Consider the following 22,117-nt stretch of genomic DNA (forward strand, 5'->3'; position numbering starts at 1 on the left):
AGTGCCTGCCCCTCCCCCACTGCCCAGGCAGCCACTGCCTGCAGCCACCCTGACCAGGGCTCCAGCAGCTCCGATGAGGAGGGGACGAGCCCCTGGGAGGAGCCGGAAGTCACCCAACCCTGTCTCCAGGACAAACTCCGCCTGAAAGTGGCTGCCCTGGTGGGGTTCCTGCTCCTCAAATACTGCAACAAGCAGCCGACCCGCCAAGCAGAGATGCTGGAGATCGTCAGCAAAGATTACCAGGAGACTTACCAGTGATCTTGGGCCAAGCCTCCGAGTGCATGCGGCTGGTCTTTGGCGTGGATGTGAAGGAAGTGGACCCCAGCGACCACTCCTACGTCCTGGTCACCGTCCTGGGCCTCACCTGTGATGGGATGCTGAGCGGTGAGCAGGGCATGCCCAAGACCAGCCTCCTGGTGCTGCTACTGGGGGTGATCCTCCTGCATGGCGACCATGCCCCCGAGGGGGAGGTGTGGGAAGTGCTGGGGGCCATGGGGGTGTATGCTGGCAAGGAGCACATCATCTGTGGGGAGCCCAGGGAGCTCCTCACCAAAGTCTGGGCACAGGAAGGGTACCTGGAGTACCGGCGGGTGCCTGTCAGCGACCCTGCCTGCTACGAGTTCCCGTGGGGTCCCAGGGCCCACGCCGAAACCAGCAAGTTGCAAGTGTTGGAGTATTTGCTCCAGGTCAATCTCGGGCAGCCTGGTTCCTCCCTGATCCTGTCTGAAGGAGCTGTGAGTGATGAGGGTGAGGGGGCCCGAGTCCCAGTGGTGGCCAGGCCCTTTCCAGGCTTTGGTGGGGTCGGCAGCTTCTCCTGCAGGGTGCTGGGCATGAAGTGAGGCCACATTTTGGTTGTTCCCTGTGTGTGTGAAGAGAGAGCCCCAGGAGTTCTAAGTAGGGCAGGGCCAGGGAGGGTTGGGGGAAGAAAGCAGGGTGAAGAGCCAGCCTCTCTGGGGGCCTGTTCTCTGCGATGACTCTGACATCCAGAGCTTGGTTTTCTTGAGGAAGTTCTCAAATGTTGTTCCTTGGAATAGAAGGTTTAACCAGCTTCGGCAGCTAAGTGTGGGCGTGACATCCACCCCACAGCATTTGTACTTACTCCGTTCAAGAGTTTTAAGAGTTTTGTCATGTTCTGGAAATAAGGTGGGAGATCTTCCCTCCTTGTTTGGGTTCTGGAATGAAATCACAGGGCATTGGCATAGGAATTTGTTGGAAAGGTAGAAGAATGGAGCAGTCAAGTGACGGGGTCAGGAAAGAGGGAAATAAAAGATTGTTCATTTTTGCTTCTTACTCCTTGTCGTCTGTCATTCTGCAAAAGTAACATAGATGTGTGCTCCTTCATTCGCTTGGTTCTTCAAGAAAGGAGGAGAAACGACATCTCAGCACAGAGGGAGCCCTGCTCACTGGCTCCTTGATTCCCAGACATGGGCTGAGCTCTGCTCTCTGGAAGGCCCTGTGCGTGAGCAGTGAGGACACTAGCTGAAGCAGGACACGTCCCACCCTTAGGGGACTGTCTAGCAGCCGCACTCATGGCAGGAAAGTGGGGAGAGGTGCCCTGAGACCTGCAGAAGAAACGGAAGAAGGGTGAGGGAGTGCGGCTCCCGGGGCAAGCACTGCAGTGGAAGTGCCCCTGGCCTGGGTGGCTCAGGGTGTCGGGTCACCGTGCTTCCCTCTGTGCAGCTGATCACCGTGAACCTGGGGGGTGACAGTGGCCCTGCTTGGAGACAGGGTACCTTAGAGGTGGCAGCAAAGTCTGAAATGGATAATTGCTCTGAGAAGTTCCTTCTGGATCATGGACAAACCAGGGAGAAATCTCCTCCTGGGGCAGGAAAAGAAGGTATCCTGCACTCTCATCCCAAGGCCGTTGAACACAGTGCACAGACTAGGTGTTTTATATCCGTCATCTGCAAGTATTTCTGAAGAAATACAGTGATATTTCTTTGAAGTGGAGCCCAGAAGACTCTAGAATGGCACTCTTGTCCTAACCATGCAAAGCCAGAACCCACTGCATTAAAAAGTCATTTTAGTTTGATTATCTGGAGTGCAATTTGGACAGCTATAAGTAAGCAAGGTCTAGGTTTTGGTGGGGGGAGAAGTGAGTGAAAGGAGTGGTTTGGTGGAAGAGCATCTGGGAGGGAGGGAAGGAGCTGGTCTTTGACTCACATTCTAGGAGCTTTGTATTGTGTCCAGCTGGGACAATTCCCTCACAGCTGAATGCCATACATATTCCCATATATCTCACATATATCCTCTGATTTAGAAAATGGATTGAGTTTTACTTATGAAGCACCCTCTTTGGCTGATTAGCTATTCCATGTCCTATTGAGCGCACATTCTCTAACATGACCTGGGTAACAAAAAAAAATACCCCAGAGGAGAGAGTGGAAGGCTCTGGGATCAAAACAACACTTGAAATCACTGCCATTCATCAAAGTTCCAATGTATGCCAGGCACTGTGCAAGGTGCTTTCCATATATCACATGCATTCCTGCAGTCCTGCAAGATGGGGCTTATCAAACTCACTCACTTAACTCACTCACTTCAGAAAGAACCTGAGGCTCCTAGGACTTAGTCATTTTCCCAGGATCACGTGGCTAGTGAGTGACAGGGCAGAGACTAGAACCCGAGTCTGAATTCATGTAAAGTCCACGCTGTTCCCACCCACTGCAGCCTGTGGCCAACCTTCTGAGTCCTATATCATTCCTGAGGACAGCATGGTGTCTTCCAGGTGACAAAAAGAAGGATGCTGTGGCTCAGGTACTAAAAAACCTGTTGCTAAGGAAGGAAGGTGACAATGAGAATCAAACAGGTTTTGGGTACTGTCTGTGGGCTTTATTAACCTAGAGTTCCTCTGCCTGAGCCTCAGAGTTCTTTGAGAACTGACTGCCCAGGCGCTGGCATTTTTTGCAGACCTAGCACTTTCCCGAATTACAGCAGCCTTTCCCTGGTATTCCCCTGTGTGCTCTTCTGTCTCACTCTTGAACCTGGACTGCTAACGAGCTCATCACTGGTCCCCATGGAACAGCTAGGAATCACCTTCTCTCCCCCAACATAGAACCTTACTCTCTGTAGTAATCCTCTGGTCACTAAATGAAGAAGTGAATCCTCCCTGCTGAGATCACAGAATCGTTTGAAAATTAGATGTCATCCTGTACATGAAAGTATCTGTCACACAGGAGGTGCTTGAAAATTTCAAAGAATTCCAAGGCAAACTGACCTCAAAAACTCCTCCCCTGGCATACCTGGGTGGCTCAGTCGGTTAAGCGTCTGCCTTTGGCTCAGGTCATGATCCCAGGGTCCTGGGCTCGAGTCCCACATCAGGCTCCCTGCTCAATGGGGAGCCTGCTTCTCCCTCTGCCCGCTGCTCCCCCTGCTTGTGCAATCTCTTTCTCTCTCTCTCACTGACAAATAAATAAGATCTTAAAAAAAGAAACTCCTCCCAGCAATAAAGTCCATCATAACAAATTATAATAGTTGCATTTGGTTAAGCCCCTACTGTGTAACAATACATGGGAGAAACTTTAATGTTCATCCATAGTGTGTCTTGCTTTCCTTCCAGAATGCAGGGGACACCACCTTGCCAGTCCCCTTGTAGTTAGGGAGGGTTGTGTGATGACCCTTTGCCATGGAGATGTGAGCAGAAGCATTGTTTCTCATGTCCAGGCGTTTGCGAGGCAGTACGTCCACTCCATGCTGTCTCCCTTGATTCACCAGCAAACATGGTGACCCCGTGTTGAGATAGGGGAGCCACAAGATGAAAGCAACCTGGACCCAGGGTCTAGGAAAAGCAGAGGGCCCCTGCCAAACCGTATCAGAATTTGTGTGCACAAAAATGCACTTCTGTTGTGTTAGCCCTTCAAATGTCACAGTTTGTTGCATCGGTTAGCAGTTACTTTCACGCAGCCGCTTTTTTTGTTGTTGGGCTTATCTAGAAATTTTACTTAAGAAGGTAGTAGTACATATCTTCCTATTGCAGAAAACTTCTAAAAATACAGATGAGTCACAATATCCCCTTTTCAAAGTTCCTCCACAATTCTGCCTCCTCCTCAGAAGTCACCATGACTAACAATCTAGTGTGTGTTATTTTTATTTTTTTAATTTAAAACATTTTCTTTTCTTTGAGAGAGAGTGTGTGAGTGGAAGGAGGGGCAAAGGGAGAGAGAGAGAGAGAGACTCTCAAGCAGGCTCCATGCAGAGCCCGACTTGGAGCTCGGTCTCAGGACCTTGAGATCATGACTTGAACTGAAATCAAGAATTGGACGCTTAACCAGCCGAGCCACCCAAGGTGCCCCTAGTGTGTGTTATTCTAAAGGTGACTATGGCTTTTTCATAGATATGCTCTACAAATATATTGTTTTTATTCAACCTAACCCGTAATACTGTGCATATTGATCTGCCACTAGCTTTTGTCACTTAATAAAATGGATGCAGGATCTTCCCATAACAGCACGTATAGATCTACCTCACTTTTGAAAGTATTCCCTGGAATGTTAAAGTTTGTATATACCATAATTAATCACATAAACAATTTTTTTCCTGGTGAAACAAGTTGTTTTCCCTTTATCATATGACTAATAAAATGAAAACAACATCTTTGACTATGAATCCTTGAGTAGATATGAATGTTTTCTAATAAGATATACATACTAACATAGACATTGGGTTAGAGTGGAGAGGGTGTGAGTTGTTTAACATTTCATAGATGCGTCTGAAATTTTTTTCCACAAGTGCTATACCAGTTTGCATTCTCATAAAAATTGGAAATGATTTAAGATTCTGCGGTATCAACAAGACATTTCCCCCTCTACTTTGAGAAAGAGGGATTTGGCCAGAATGACCAGCAGCCAGGGGAGGAGACCAGCCAGGACACCCTCAGCTAGTGAGGGGCACTGAGAGCATCCTGGGGAAAGTGATGGCCAGAGTCCATGAGAGAAAATGAGTACGAAACCAAGTCCAGAGAGCCCCAGGCAGGCTGGCAGTCAGGGCTCTGAATCTAGAGTTCAGCTTAGGGGGAAAGGGGCCAAAAGGAGAGAAGGTGGAGAGGCAGAGGGATTCAGGAGAAAGAACGTGGATGGGCTGCATGGGCTGGGGAAGCCTCTGAATCCTTATCACCAGCTGGAAGTTGCGGGGTGGTGTGACAGGGCAGGTCTGTTGGATGAATGGATCAGCAGCGTGCCAGACACCCCACTACTGTAGAGTCCCCCTACCTCTGTCAGGAAGAGTACACTTGTCTCCCTGCCCCTGAATTCAGGTGAGCGACATCTCTTGACTACTCTAGTGGTCCAGGGCATCCTTGCCGGGGTCCCAGGGCTGGGAGCTGCCATGATGCCTGCTGGAGGCAGGGGGCTTTCCCCCTGGGTGGAATGCAACCCCACATAGAGGGTGGGGCTATGTGAGTGAGGGGTGGGTGACCGAGGAAGGACAGCTGAGATAGGCCAGGAATACCCAGGATCAGTGGAAGGGAGCATGCTGCTAGCTGCACGGAGGGTGAAATTGGAAGGAGAAAGCCCTGGAGCCAATCACCTCAGACTCTGCAGATAAAAGGTGGGGCATGGACACGCTTGAAAGCTGTCCAAATGGTGTCCACGGCTCAGACTGCCTTCCCGGGCCCCTGAGGTCGTGGCATAGCAGGGGCGGGTGTCCTGTCCTGTGGCTAGGACGGCTGGCCTGTGTTGCCACCAGTTTGCAGGGTGGGTGGAAAACCTGTGGAGATGGCCTTTTCTTATTCAACTGATGAGAAAATGTGGGCTCCAGTGCAGGACAAGGAGCATAAATGGGCTGGGGAAATCTGATAGACCGTGTTTCCTAGGAAGGAAGCTCCATGGACCATCCTGTTGAGAGCATCCCCACCTCCAAGATGGTGTTTGGACCTGGGGAGGAGACGTCCATGGTGACACCCTCAATAATAGTTTCCCATAGGAATTCTGAAGTTCCGTGAGCATTTGGGGAACTGTGGGTTTCATCCATGGAGGTGGAAGGCCCAGGCAGGGGGCAGGCTCCACATTTTGAATCAGGGAATGGCACCCTCCAGCAACTTGATTCATCCAGCAAACATTTATTAAACATATGCTGAGAAAGAATATCAAGTAAACAAAACAAAATAACATGACAAAGCACTTAATTCAGCCTGATTGGGAGGATGGTGAGAGATGTGATGTACAAGAGTTTGAGGAAGTTAGGAACTTTGAGATGGCAGGTAAAGTCTATAATGACCCTGAATTCCGAGATTTCTCAATTGGCAGAAGCTTTTCCTCTCATGTGAGATTGAGTATCAGGGAGGAAGAAGTGGTAGTAAGTTAATGAGCAAAGGTGTGGAGGATGCAGTCACTGTGAGCCATGTAAGCAGTGAGCTTCTGCCAGCTGTCCAGGTGGGGCTGTCCAGTGGGTAGGAGGAAACATGGGTCTAACAGGAGGGGAGCTTGGGCTGGGTATTTTTAGGTTGCATCAGTAGGGGTAATTTGAGACCTTAGGTTTAGGTTTAAAAAAGCGTTGCATGGATAGTGGCCTACATGCTATAGTAGGCCATCTTCTCTCCAGCAAACACAGTTGGAAACTAAAGGCACATATTAAATTTAGGAAAGACTTTAATGGGAGAAAATATTCAACCAGAAAATCAGTTACAGAAAATTTTTATAAAATATATATTCTGTGTATTTGTGGCTCCTATGTATAGTTTTACAATAATGACCTTTCAATTTCACATCTGCTGTGTCAGATCACTTTTAAGGAATTTACTCTTGACAGCCTTTGGCAAAACTGAGCTTACTCTCTGCCTCCCCCAATATCCAGACACTACCTTTTCAAGTCTGGTGTGTGAATTTTAGGCAGTTGGCAGCTCTTCAGTAACAAAAGTTGCTCATAATAAACAGATCAGGGGTCTGGAAGCACCCTTCGACTCAGATATCTAGAGGCTGGGATTCCATGATGTGTCATTTATCTAGTGGACAGTGGTCATCAAAATTTTAGGTGTAGGACCTCTTATTTCCTTCCACAGAAGAATCCCTTCCACAGAAATCCACTTCATGAACATGAACAAGGTAGAGCACTCTTGTTGAATGGTTGAAGTGAGGACGATAATCCTAAAGTCCTTCCTAAACCCTCAGAGAAGTGGACCCTGCCACCCAGACACAGAATGCTGGGGTCCCCCTATCACAGATGGGAAAGCTGTGTGCCAGAAGACCCTTCTTCAGACATGGACTCCCTCATGCTCCTGCACAGACACCTATCTGTGTGGACTCCAATGCGCCCAATGCACTGATGGTACTTTTGCTGTCTGGGTTTCCAGCGCTGCCAACAGCATATGGTGCCCTAACCACTATGCTCTCAGCATAACTTATCATCCCATTTATTTTCCAAACTCCTCATTGGCCACTGCTCCCCTACTCCCACTCCAATCCAGACACACACTGGCACACATTATCTTTCTACCCACTTGACCATTCTCTATTCTCAGCACGGAATTAGCTGCCCTCCCTCTAACTCACCAAACCTTCTTTCCAAACCTGCCTTAAATTCTCATTGGAAAAGAGGCCCTTACTAGTGCTTTACCTGGTAGCTCTCCACTCCAAGAAACACAGTGGGCCTTCTTTACCTTCTTTTTCATGATTCCTTCTTTTAAATGTATCCTCAGATCACATTCAAGCACCCTCAACAAGAGTATGGAACTTGGCTCATTTTATTTACACCTATTGCTTCTGCTTTCCCAGAACACTGCAAAGATGTTTTGTTTATTTCTGTCATTTACCCAGAGAGGAGTGTTGAGTCTCCACATGTAATTGTTGATGTGACTATTTCTTCTTTCAGCTCAATCAGATTCTGTTTCTTATATTTTGAAGCTCTGTTTTTAGGTGTACACATTTAAGATTGTTGTATTTTCTTGGTGAATTGACTCTTTTATCATTATGTGATGTTCCTTTCTATCCATGGTAAATTTCCTTCTTATAAAGTCAACTTTTTCTGATATTAATATAGTCACTCTAGTTTTCTATTTTTCTTATTTTTTTAATTTTCAAACTAAAATTATTTTTTCTTTTGGTATACGGCTAAAAGTGTTATATGGATTCATGTACTCACAACCAAGATACAAAACTGTTTCATCATGCCCCCCCCAAAAAAACCTCTCATGTGCTATTCATTTATAGTCATACTTTCCCCTGATACCTAACCTTGACAACCACTCATGTGTTTTCTATCACTGTCGTTTTGTCTTTTTCAAAAATGCTATAGAAATAGAAGAACAGAGCATGTAATTTATCGAGCCTGGTTTCTTTCACTCAGGAAATTGCATTTGAGGCTCATCCAAGTTGTATGTATCAATAGTTTATTACTTTTCTGTTGCTGAGTAGTAACCCATTGTATGGGTGTACCACAGTTTGTTTATCCATTCATCCATAGAAGGACATTTGGGTAAAAACAAACAGATTTTAGCAAATAGGAAGAGCTGCTATAAACATTCACAGGTATGTTTTTGTGTGAACATAGGTTCTTATTTCATCCAGGAGTGGCATTGGTGAGTCATATAGTGTCTATATGTTTAGAAGAAATGACCAAATTATTTTCCACAGAGGCTGTACCATTTTACATTCTGACCAGTAATATATGAGAGTTCAAGTTGCTCTTTATCCTTGTTAACATTTAGTAATGTCAGTAATTTTTAAAATTTCAGTCACTCTCAATGTGTGTTGTGTTACCTCATCTTAATTTTAATTTGCATTTCTCTTCCTTGATGTAGAACAATTTCCATGTGCATATTTGTCCTCCACATGCCCACTTTGTTACTGTGTCTATCAAGATCATTTACCCATTTTTAAAAGCCAAGATGTCCATTGACAAATGAATAAATAAAGAAGATGTGGTATATAAATATACACTGGAATATTACTCAGTCATCAGAAAGGATGAATACCTACCATTTACATCAGTGTGGATGGAACTGGAGGGTATTATGCTAAGTGGAATAAGTCAATCAGAGAAAGATAATTATAATATGGTTTCACTCATATGTGGAATATAAGAAACAGTGCAGAGGATCATAGGGGAAGGGAGGGAAAAACAGAATGGAAAGAAATCAGAGAAAGAGACAAACCATGAGAGACTCTTAACTATAGGAAACAAACTAAGGGTGGCTGGAGGGGAGGGGCGGGCATGGGGTAATTGGGTGATGGGCATTAAGGAGAGCACATGATGTGATGAGCACTGAGTGTTATATGCAACTGATGAATTATTGAACTCTACATCTGAAACTAATGATGTACTGTATGTTGGTTAATTGAATTTTTTAAAAAGACAATTCAAAAGCCATGAAAAAAATTTTAAAATGGGTCATTTGTTTGCTAATTTTTGAGTTTTGAAAAACTTTTATGTATTCTGGATACAAGTCTCTTGTTGGATATATGATTTGCAAATACTTTCTAACAGTCTGTAGCTTGACTTTTTATTCTGTTTTTCTCAGAGCAAAAGTTTTTAATTTTGAGGAAGTCTAACTCCAGGTCATGAGATTTTCTCCTATGTTTTCTTTAAAAAATTTTATAGTTTTCACTTAGCATTTAGATCGATGATACATTTTAACTTGATTTTGTACTATAAAGTGTTAGGTTTAAGTAGAGTTTCTTTTTGTTTCTTTTGTTGTTGTTTCTTTTTTTAAAAATATGGGTGTCTAATTGTTCTATTACCATTTATTGAAAAGACCAACATTTCTCAATTGAATTGTCTTACTTCTTCATAAAAAACTCTACTGGTCCTCTTTGTGTGGGCCTATTTCTGGACTCTAATCAGTTCTACTGATCTATGTGTATATCCTTTAGCTAATACCACACCATCTTGATTATTATAGCTTTATCTTAAAATCAAGTAGTGTGATTCTTCTGACTTTATTCTACTTTTTCATAGTTGTTTTAGCTATTCTATTTCCTTTGCCTTTCCATAAACTTGTTGAATCAGCTAGTTTATATCCAAAAACATCCTGCTGGAATTTTGATTGGATTGTTTTGAATGTATAGATCAATTTAGTGAGAATTGACATCTTCACTATGTGAGTCTACTAGTCTATGAACACAGTATATCTCTGTACTTACTATTTAAGTCTTGATTTCTTTTATCAGCATTCTGTGTTTTCAGCATACAGATCCTATGCATATCTTATTAGATTTATACCTAAGTATTGCATTTTTGGAGCTATTGAAAGTAAGATTTTAATTTTGGGTTTCCAATTTTTTTAATTTTAGTTTTATGTAAATACAATTAATTTTTGTGTATTACCTTGTATCCCGCAACCTTGCTGAACTTATCGTTTCCTTGTGATATTCCCTAAATGCCTCCCAGGCTAACTGATATGAAAAGATCCACTGAGTGCCAATTCAGCAAATGTGCTCCATGCCTTCCTAAGCTGGCTAGAGGTTCTTACTACTCACTACTAGCAGTTCTTCCAGGTGCCACAATGCCAAGTGCCTCACCCTCTGAAAAGACCATGGACTGGGACGTCTGGGTGGCTCAGTTGGTTAAGCGTCTGCCTTTGGCTTAGGTCATGATTCCAGGATCCTGGTATCGAGTCCCACATTGGACTCCCTGCTCCATGGGGATCCTGCTTCTCCCTCTGCCTGCTGCTCCACCTGCTTGTGCGCTCACTCATGCTCTCTCTCGCTCTCTCTCTCTGATAAATAAATAAAAATAATAAAAAGACCATGGACTGGCCAGACAGAGACCTGCCCACTCAGCCTAAGCCCTTTGACCCCAGGAGGTAGAGGTTAGAGTCATGATACATTGTTTGCACCAGAGAGGTGACTTAGTGCAGCTGTGTCCAGTACCCACTGTGTGCTAAACTCTGGTGCCCAAGAAGGCTGCTAGAAGTTGGGGGGAGGCAGAGTCAGGCCTGCCCTTTGACTAAGGCAAAGTCCTGGAGTATTCCATTCCCACCCATTCTGGACCCACTGCAGCCACAGCCTCCACTTTAGTCAGCTTCCATGCAAAATAGTGGGAGAGAAAAGTGGTAAAAGAAAAGAGGAAGAGTAGACCTGATCTCTAGGCTGCAGAAATAGACCAAACATACAGAAGTATTAGGGAAGGAAATGAAAAGCAATCCCTTCGTATGTAAGATGGGAGCTGATAGTCTCTGCTGTGGTTGTATTTCAAATACAGAAAACTGATTTAATAGCATTCTGAAGGTGCTGCAAAGGTGAAAGTAAGGATCTCTGAAAATCAGAGAGACAGCAGGAAAACCAGAACGGGACAGTTAGCCCAGACCTGGTTCTCTAAAAAGAACACATGCCCCCAAGTTGGGGAAAACATTACTGTTGGGGCAATATCATCCTGCAGGGTGCCCACTTGCCTAAGGCCCCATTTGCCTTCTTAGGACTATCTGCAATGCAGCAAGACTTCAGGCATTAATGGATGAGTTTCTCCACACCCCCTACCCACATCACGTGCTCCTGAAGGTTTCTTCTCTCCCTTCATCCAACAGCTAGACATGAGTCACCCTCTAAATATTCAGAAACAAAGACTGCAAATACAAGATAGACTATTAAGGAGAAAAAAAATAGCGGTCTTTGATCCAAGCACCAGACAAAATGATTTAAATGCATACTTCCCACTTTGAATGTAAAGACACTCAACTCTGAGGAGAGGAGGAAATAAGACTTAGAAACCAAGACACTCAGTTAGAAGGTGCAGAGCCTCAGACCTGTGTGGAATAGTAATTGCCTAACCCTCTCCTACTCCCATTCTTGCCTGACTTTCCCCTATCTCCTGCCAAGTCTGCAAATCTGCAATCCTCACTGCCTATGATGCTTGTAAAGCAAACCCCAGAGGATGAACTTGAGACTTTGAGGAATGATGAGGATTAAAGGGAGAGTCAGGCCTTGATTACAGTAGACTATAAAGAACTGGTTGAAATCACTCCCTGAGAAAAACCTTGTTTTTTTTTAAACAGGAAGGAAGGGGAGGGTGGAAAGAAGAAAGGGAGGTAAGGAGGAAGGAGAAAAGGGAGGAAAGAAGGGAGGAAGGAAAAGCAATTACTTATAAATTCACGAAGCAAATAATTGACAGGGCTTATTTGGGGGCGGTTGTTGGTGCGCGAAAAGAACGGGAAGCACAAGAAAGTAAGAAGGTTAATGTAAAACCATCCAGTGACAGAAGCCTTGGACAAGGGGTTAGGAAATTCACGTTCTAGTCACTGCTCTACCACTGACTTACTAAGTTACAAGTGCAATCCCTTCTCTGGGTCTCAGTCTCTTCACCTTTGCACTGGGGGTATGTGGAGAGAGTGCTGCCACCAAGGTTCCTGCATGCTTTGCTGTCATGGGAGAAAGGTAGACCTGCTAACAGAGAATGAGGCTATCAGTGGGGATATATAACATTTACTCAAAGTAGTAATGGATTCAGTAAATACAAATGCCAGCTGTTTATGAGAGGTTTCTAATACTCCCAACCACCTCTCTTCATATTGGTCATATTATACTGCAACTTGCCCTTTTAAAAAACAGCTTTATTGAGATACAATTCACATACCATAAAATTCACACATTTAAAGTGTACAGTTCAGTGGTTTTTAGTACATTTACAGTTATGCAACCATCACCACAGTCAACTTTAGAACATTCCCATCAACCCAATAAGAAACCCTGTATCCATTAGTATTCACTCCCCATTTCCTCCCAATCCCACCCCCCAGCCATAGATACTTACCTGGTCTACTTTCTGTTTCTACAAGTTTGTCTATTACAGACCTTCCAGATAAATGGAATCATATAACATGTGGCCTTTCGTGTCTGTCTTCTTTCACTTAGCATGTTTTCAAGAGCTTCATCCATGTTATAGCCTGTATCATCACTTCACTTTGTATGGTCAATAATATTCCATTGTATGGATATGCCACACATAGTGTTTACCTATTCATCCACTGAAGAGCATTTAGGTTGTTTCCAACTTCTGGGTATTGTAAATAATGCTGCTGGAAGTATGCACATTCAAATTTTGTGTGAACATATATTTTCATTTCCCTTGATTATATACCCAGGAGTAGAATTGTTGGGTCAAACAATGACTCAATGTTTACCTTTTTGAACAACTGCCAAACAGTTTTCCACAGTGGATGCACCCTTACACATTCCCATCAGCAGGGCATGAGTGTCTCAATTTCTCCACGCTCTTGCCAACAATTGTTATTACCTGCCTTTTAGATTCTAGCTATCCTAATGGGTGTGAAGTGGTATCTAACTGTAGTTTTGATTTGCATTTTACTAATAATCAACAATCTTGAGCTTCTTTTCATGTAGTTATTGGTCATTCATACATATTCTTTGGAGAAATATCTATTTAAATATTTTGCCCATGTTTTAAATTGCGATGTTTGTCCTTTTATTTTTGAGTTGTAAGAATTCTTTTTTTAATATTTTTCATTTTTTTGTTTTGTTTTGTTTATTTGAGAGAGAGAGAGAGAATGAGCACAAGAGGGGGAGGGACAGAGTGAAAGGGAGAAACAGGCTCCTCCACTGAGTGGGGAGACCAATGTGAGGCTCGATCCCAGGACCCTGGGATCATGACCTAAGCCGAAGGCAGACACTTAACAGACTGAGCCACCCAGGCGCCCCAAATTCTTTATATACTCTGGGTACCAGTGCCTTATAAAATATAGAATTTAAAAATATAATTTTTCAAGATACAGTTTTTTCCTCTACCCATTGCCAAGGCAATAACAGGTAAATTTCCTTACCATCCTATCTATCTGGCAGGCTTATTACTGTTTATCATTTTACTGATAGTTTAGTGAGTTCTTAAGCAGGGGACTTTCTATTAAGCCTCCTATTAATCTCACATTAGACTTCCTACTTTGAGCAGGCTCTAGACATTATCCTCAATCCTATGTACCTTCCATCCTATGTACTTCCATCAAGATGGAAGCTCCAGGCTTCCAAGATTTTTCAGAAACCCCAGGGATGAAAGCTGACTTTGAAACTCTCTCACTTTCCAGGATTCCCACTACAATTTCATTTATGGCTTCTGTCAATTCCATACTTGAATGCCAAAAAGTGATGCATTAAGAAGCTTTGATTTACTAGGGTACCTGGGTGGCTCAGTTGGTTAAGCATCTGACTCTTGATTTTGGCTCAGGTCATGATCTCAGGGTCCTGGGATCAAGCTCCGCATTGGTCTCCATGCTCAGCAGGGAGTCTGCTTGAGAATTATCTCTCTCACTCTCTCTCTGCCCCTTCCACCCCTCTCTCCTCCAAAAATAAATCTTTTTTATTTTATTTTTATTTATAAAATATTATCCTTTATTTATTTTTATTTTTTTAATTATGTTATGTTAGTCACCATACCATACATCTGTTTTTGATGTAGTGTTCCATGATTCATTGTTTGTGTATAACACCCAGTGCTCTATGCAATACATGCCCTCCTTAATACCCAACACCAGGCTAACCCATCCCCCCACCTCCCCTCCCCTCAAGGAGAAGCTTTGATTTACTTACTTGACACAAAGAGAAGCTTTGATTTACTTACTTGACACTTTAGTTATTTTCATGAGGAAGGTATTCAGAATATTAAGAAAATGTATGTTGTAAAAAATGGAAGTCTTCATTCACTTTTTAATTTTTTTTTATTTTGAGGTAATTATAGATTGAAGGAAGCTGCAAAGATAGTACGGAGAGGTCCTGTGTACCCTTTACCCAGTTTCACCCAGGGGTTACTATAGCACCATATCAAAACCAAGAAACTGACACTGATACAATGTATTAGTATAGTTCTATCAATGTAGCACAACTATAGATTTGTGCATCCACCACCACAATCATGATACAGAATTATTCCATCATTACAAAGACTTCCCTTGTGCTACCTCAATCTCTCCATAATCATACTCATCCCTCTCCCCTCACAATTCTTAGCCCATGAAAACCAACCGTCTGTTCTCCATCTCTATAGCTTTATTATTTCAAGAAAGTTTATCATGGAATGATACCGTATGAGACCTTTGGAGATTGGATGTTTTCATTATGAATAATACCCTTTAGGTCATACAAATTGTTGCATATATCAACACTTGGTGTTGTCAGTGTTTTCGATTTTGACTATTCTAATAGGTGTGCAGTAGTATCTCGTTTTAATTTGCATTTCTCTGAGGACTTATGATGTGGAGCATCTTTTCATATGCTTGTTGGCCCTCCATATATCTTTGTTGCTGAGTGCTCTGTTTAGATCTTTGAAACATTTTTAATCAGGTTCTTTCTTTTCTTATTGTTGAATTTTAAGAGTTCTTTGTGTATTTTGGATAACAGTATTTTATCAGGTAATGTCTTTGCAAAGATTTTCTTCCAATCTATGGCTTGTCTTTCCATTCTCTTGGCAATATCTTTTGTAGAGCAATTTTTTTTATTTTAGTGAAGTCCAGCTTATCAATTATTTCTTTCATGGATGGTGCCCTTGGTGTTGTATCTAAAGAGTCATCTCCAAACTTAAGGTCATCTAGATTTTCTCCTGTATTATCTTCTAGAAGTTCTATGTTCTTGTGCTTTACATTTTGGTCTATAATCCACTTTGAGTTAATTATGGTGAAATGTGTAAGGTCTGTGTCTAGATTCATTTTTGTATGTGCATGTCCAATTTCCCATCACCATTTATTGAAAAGATTGCTTTTTTTCATTATATTGATTTTGATCCTGTGTCAAAAATCAGTTGACTTTATTTATGTAGAGCTCTTCGTTGTGTGCCATTTATCTATTTGTCTATTTTCTCACTAATACTAAACTGCTTTGATTATTGTAGCTCTATAACTTTCCTTAAAAGATTTTATTTATTTGAGAGAGAGAGAGAGAGAGGGCTCAAGGAGGGGGGAGGGGCAGACGGAGAGGGAGAAGCAGACTCCCCTCTGAGCAGGGAGCCTGAGGTGAGGTTCCATCCCAGAATCCTGAGATCATGACCTGAGCAGAAGGCAAATACCTAATTGGCTGAGCCACCTAGGTGCCCCTGTAGCTCTATAACTTTTGAAGTCCGGTAGTGTCAGGTCTCAAACTTTGTGCTTTTCCTTCAATATTGTGTTGACTATTCTGGGTCTTTTTTCTTTCGATTTAAACTTTAAAAAGAGTTTTTGTCATATCCACAAAATAACTTTGTGGGATTTTGATTGGGATTGCATCAAATCTATAGATCAATTTGGGAAGAATTGACATCTTGACAATATTGAGTCTTCCTGTCCATGAACATGAAATATTTCTCCATTAATTTAGTTTTTCTTTATTTTTGTTCATCAGAGTTTTGTAGTTTTCCTCATATAAACTTTGTAAGCATTTTTTTTGGACTTCTACCTATTTCATTTTGGGTGGTACTAATGTGAATTGTATTGTGTTTTAAATTTCTAACTCCATTTTTTTCACTGCTGGTATATAGGAAAGCAATTAACTTTTGTATACTAACTTGTATCCTGCAACCTTGCTAAAACTGCTTATTCCAGAATTGTTAATATTTTATACATACAGATCATGTCATCCGTGAACAAAGACAGTTTTATTTCTTCTTTCCCAATCTGTATCTCTTTTACTTCCCCTTTTTTGTCTTATTGCATTAACTGGAATTTCCAGTACAATATTGAAAAGCAATGTTGAAAGGGTACATCCTTGCCTTGTTCCTGATCTTAGTGGGAAAGCTGTGAGTTTCTCACCATTTTGTATGATGTGAGCTCCAGGGTTTTTGTAGATTTTTTTATCAAGGTGAGGAAGGAAGTTCCCCACTTTACTGAGAGTTTTTTTTTTTTTTCAAATCATGAATGGGTATTGGATTTTGTCAAATGGTTTTTCTGTATTTAGGATATGGTCATGTGATTATTCTTGTTTAACCTATTAATGTGGTAGAGTACATTAATTGATTTTGGAATGTTGAACCAGCCATACCTGGGATAAATGCCATTTGGCAGAAGACATGAACAGACATTTCTCAAAAGAAGACATACAAATGGCTAGCAGACACATGAAATAATGTTCATCATCATTAGCCATCGAGGAAATTCAAATCAAAACCACACTGAGATACCACCTTACACCAGTTAGAATGGCAAAAATTGACAAGGCAAGAAACAACAAATGTTGGAGAAGTTGTGGAGAAAGGGGAACCCTCTTACACTGTTGGTGGGAATGCAAGTTGGTACAGCCACTTTGGAAAACAGTGTGGAAGTGCCTCAAAAAATTAAAAATAGAGCTACCCTATGACCCAGCAATTGCACTCCTGGGTATTTACCCCAAAGACATTTTATTTATTTACCCTGGGCTGCAAGGTTGGTTCAACATCCGCAAATCAATCAATGTGATACAATACATTAATAAAAGAAAGAACAAGAACCATATGATCCTCTCAATAGATGCAGAAAAAGCATTTGACAAAGTACAGCATCCTTTCTTGATTAAAACTCTTCAGAGTATAGGGATAGAGGGTACACACCTCAATATCATAAAAGCCATCTATGAAAAACCCACAGCAAATATCATTCTCAATGGGGAAAAACTGAGCGCTTTCCCCCTAAGGTCAGGAGCATGGCAGGGATGTCCACTATCACCACTGCTATTCAACATAGTACTAGAAGTCCTAGCCACAGAAATCGGACAACAAAAAGAAATAAAAGGCATCCAAATCGGCAAAGAAGAAGTCAAGCTCTCACTCTTTGCAGATGATATGATACTTTATGTGGAAAACCCAAAAGACTCCACCCCAAAACGGCTAAACTCATAAAGGAATTCAGTAAAGTGGCACGATATAAAATCAATGCACAGAAATCAGTGGCATTTTTATACACCAAAAACAAGACAGAAGAAAGAGAAATTAAGGAGTTGATCCCATTTACAATTGCACCCAAAACCGTAAGATACCTAGGAATAAATCTAACCGAAGAGGCAAAGAATCTGTACTCAGAAAACTATAGAATATTCATGAAAGAACTTGAGGAAGACACAAAGGAATGGAAAAACGTTCCCTGCTCATGGACTGGAAGAACAAATATTGTGAAGATGTCTAAGCTACCTAGAGCAATCTACACATTTAATGCAATCCCTATCAAAATACCATCCACTTTTTTCAAAGAAATGGAACAAATAATCCTACAATTTGTATGGAACCAGAAAAGACCCCGAATAGCCAGAGGAATCTTGAAAAAGAAAAGCAAAGCTGGTGGCATCACAATTCCAGACTTCAAGCTCTATTACAAAGCTGTCATCATCAAGACAGTATGGTACTGGCACAAAAACAGACACATAGATCAATGGAACAGAAGAGAGCGCCCAGAAATGGACCCTCAACTCTATGGTCAACTCATCTTCGACAAAGCAGGAAAGAATGTCCAATGGAAAAAAGACAGTCTCTTCAACAAATGGTGTTGGGAAAATTGGACAGCCACATGCAGAAGAATGAAACTGGACCATTTCCTTACACCACACACAAAAATAGACTCCAAATGGTTGAAAGACCTCAATGTGAGAGAGGAGTCCATCAAAGTCCTAAAGGAGAACACAGGCAGCAACCTCTTCGACCTCAGCCGCAGCAACTTCTTCCTGGAAACATCGCCAAAGGCAAGGGAAGCAAGGGCAAAAATGAACTGTTGGGACTTCATCAAGATAAAAAGCTTTTGCACAGCAAAGGAAACAGTCAACAAAACCAAAAGACAACCGACAGAATGGGAGAAGATATTTGCAAATGACATACCAGATAAAGGGCTAGTATCCAAAATCTATAAAGAACTTATCAAACTCAACACCCAAAGAACAAAGAATCCAATCGAGAAATGGGCAGAAGACATGAACAGACATTTCTGCAAAGAAGACATCCAAATGGCCAACAGACACATGAAAAAGTGCTCAACATCACTCGGCATCAGGGAAATCCAAATCAAAACCTCAATGAGATACCACCTCACACCAGTCAGAATGGCTAAAATTAACAAGTCAGGAAACACAGATGTTGGCAAGGATGCCAAAAAAGAGGAACCCTCCTACAGTGTTGGTGGGAATGCAAGCTGGTACAGTCACTCTGGAAAACTGTATGGAGGTTCCTCAAAAAGTTGAAAATAGAGCTATAGTAGGACCCAGCAATGGCACTACTGGGTATTTACCCCAAAGATACAAATATAGTGATCCAAAGGGGTACGTGCACCCCGATATTTATAGCAGCAATGTCCACAGTAGCCAAACTATGGAAAGAGCCAGGATGTCCATCAACAGATGAGTGGATAAAGAAGATGTGGTATATATCTACAATGGAATATTATGCAGCCAACAATAAAATGAAATCTTGCCATTTGCAACGACGTGGACGGAACTAGAGGGTATTATGCTCAGCGAAATAAGTCAATCAGAGAAAGACATGTATCATATGATCTCACTGATATGAGGAATTCTTAATCTCAGGAAACAAACTGAGGGTTGCTGGAGTGGTGGGGGGTGGGAGGGATGGGGTGGCTGGGTGCTAGACTTTGGGGAGGGTATGTGCTATGGTGAGCGCAGTGAATTGTGTAAGACTGATGAATCACAGACCTGTACCTCTGAAACAAATAATACAGTATACGTTATTTAAAAAAAAAAAAGATAGTAGGAAAGGAAAAACGAAGGGGAGGGAATCAGAGGGGGAAACAAACCATGAGAGACTATGGACTCTGAGAAACAAACTGAGGGTTCTAGAGGGGAAGGGGTGGGGGAATGGGTTAGCCTGGTGATGGGTATTAAAGAGGGCACATATTGAAAGGAGCACTGGGTGTTATAGGCAAACAATGAATCATGGAACACTGCATCTAAGACTAATGATGTAATGTATGGTGATTAACATAACATAATAAAATGAAATTAAAAAAATAAGTTGGGATGTATTTGCTCATCTTCAATTTCCTGGGAAAGTTTGTGTGGAATTATATTATTCTTTCCTTAAAAATGTGGTAGGATTCACCTGTGAGGCCATCTAACCCTAAAGCTTTATTGATGGGGAGATTTTAACCAGTAATTCAATTTCTTTAATAAGTACAGGACTGGGGTGCCTGGGTCGCTCAGTTGGTTAAGCGACTGCCTTCGGCTCAGGTCATGATCCTGGAGTCCCGGGATCGAGTCCCACATTGGGCTCCCTGCTCAACGGGGAGTCTGCTTCTCCCTCTGACCCTCTTCCCTCTCGTGCTTTCTATCTCTCATTCTCTCTCTCTCTCAAATAAATAAATAAAATCTTTAAAAAAAATAAGTACAGGACTGTTTATATTATTTACTACCTTCTTGGTAGTTTGTCTTATAAGAAATTTGCCCATTTCTTGTAAGTTGCTGAATTTATTGACATAAGCTTGTTCATAATATTCTTTTTAATAGCTATAGGGTCTGTGATTACATTACTTATCTCATTGCTGATATTGATAATGTGTGTCTTCTCTCATTTTGTTCTAAGAGTTTTGGTTAGAAGTTTATTGATCTTTTTAAAGACCCAGCTTTTAGTGTCATTGCTTTTTTTCTACTGTTTTTTTTTCCTGTTTTCCAGTTTACATTGGTTTTAATTTGCTTTTTTTTCTCATTTCATAAAGTAGAATCTTAGATGGTTTATTTCAGTTATGCAAGATAAATAAATTCTGGAGATATAATGTACAGCAATGTGACTATATCATTAACAATATTGTATTGTATACTTGGAATTTGCTACAAGGGTACATTTAAATGTTCTTACCATAGGAAACAAAATGGTAATTGTGTGAGGCAAAGGATATATTAATTAGCTTGATGAATATTTTATAATGTATGTGTCTCAAACCATCAAATTGTGCACCCTAAATAGATGGAGGATTTAATGTAACCAAAGGTTATGTAGTTTCCCCAGGAGAAAACTGCATCCAACGACTCATCAGTGCAGATGTATAAAGAAGGCTTTTTGACCAGCTCCAGAGTTCCTCAAGGGATTGGATAGTTTGTATTGTGACTGAGTCACAACTCAACTCTCCCTCTGCTACTTCTCCCTCCCTACTTTCTTTACTCCCTCCCAGGTGTATTAACTCCCTCCCTGAATGTATTTCCAATAATCTTCCTGCATACAAATCTATTGAGACTCTGACCAAACAGGCAGTTTTTAAATGGTTATAGACACACCAAGCTATGTTCCAGAAATTTTATTTCTGGATATTTTCTCCAAAATAACTGAAGCTATATGTCTAAAGAAGTATGTGAATAAGAATATTTAGGAATGTTCATAATAGAGTCATAACAGCACCAAATGGGAACAATCCAAATGTCTTTTAGCAGGTAAATGGTTAAACAAATTTTGATATATCCTTACAATGGAATTTAGCAATAAAAATGAATACAGTACTGATACATGCAACACAATGAGTGAGTCTTAAAAACATTACGTTGAGGGACGGGATTCTGACACAGGAGTACATACTATATGATTCCAATTATATAAAGTTTGAGAACATGCAAAACTAAAAATAGTGATGGAAATCAGAATAGCAGTTGCCTTGGATGAGGGAAAATTGAATGGGAAATGGAATGGAGGGACTTTCTGAGGTCATGGAAAAGTTCTATGTCTTAATTTTGGTGGTGGACACATGAGCATATGCACTTGTCAAAACTCATATAACTGTGAACTTAACATATGCAAATTATTTTTGAAATTAAAAGTGAATAAAATATTTAAAATTCAGTTGAAACTAAACAATGTTGTTAATAAATGTATTGGAAGTTGGTAAAACTGAAAGAAAAAAGGAAATGATTATCATAACCCTGTCTTTAGTGTGGAGGTGGTTGGTTATGATTCACATTGTGGGGGGACTTCTGCATTGCTGGTGATATTCTATATCTAGACTTGTATGGTGATTATATGGGTATTAGCTTCATAATCACTACCAAACTGTATGTATATGCAGTTTTCTGTATGTATATTTCACACTTATAATATATATATATGTGTATATATATATATTTGAGAAAGAGAGAGAGAGAGCAGGGGTGGGGAGGGACAGAGGGAGAGAGACAGTCCTAAGCAGGCTCCACGCCCAGTGCACAGTAGAGCCCAACACGGGGCTCGATCTCACAACCCTGAGATCATGACCTGAACAGAAATCAAGAGTGACACTCAACCAACTGAGCCACCCAGGTGCCCCGCTTATAAAAATATATTTAAA

The 22,117-nt window shown here is 41.5% G+C and overlaps 1 protein-coding gene across 1 annotated transcript in view; it reads left to right on the top strand.

Annotated features, from left to right (window-relative positions):
• The window catches only part of LOC112816345 (melanoma-associated antigen 1-like), a 1,370-nt gene extending 531 nt beyond the window's left edge, over positions 1-839 (top strand). The window contains 2 exon segments of the mRNA XM_073887933.1: positions 3-241; positions 244-839. Coding sequence (XP_073744034.1) covers positions 3-241; positions 244-839 — 835 coding nt within the window.
• The last annotated feature ends 21,278 nt before the right edge of the window (positions 840-22,117 follow it).

This window comes from Callorhinus ursinus, unplaced genomic scaffold (assembly GCF_003265705.2).
Source record: "Callorhinus ursinus isolate GAN/ISIS: 27379988/994484 unplaced genomic scaffold, GSC_fseal_2.0 scaffold84, whole genome shotgun sequence".
NCBI lineage: Eukaryota > Metazoa > Chordata > Mammalia > Carnivora > Otariidae > Callorhinus > Callorhinus ursinus.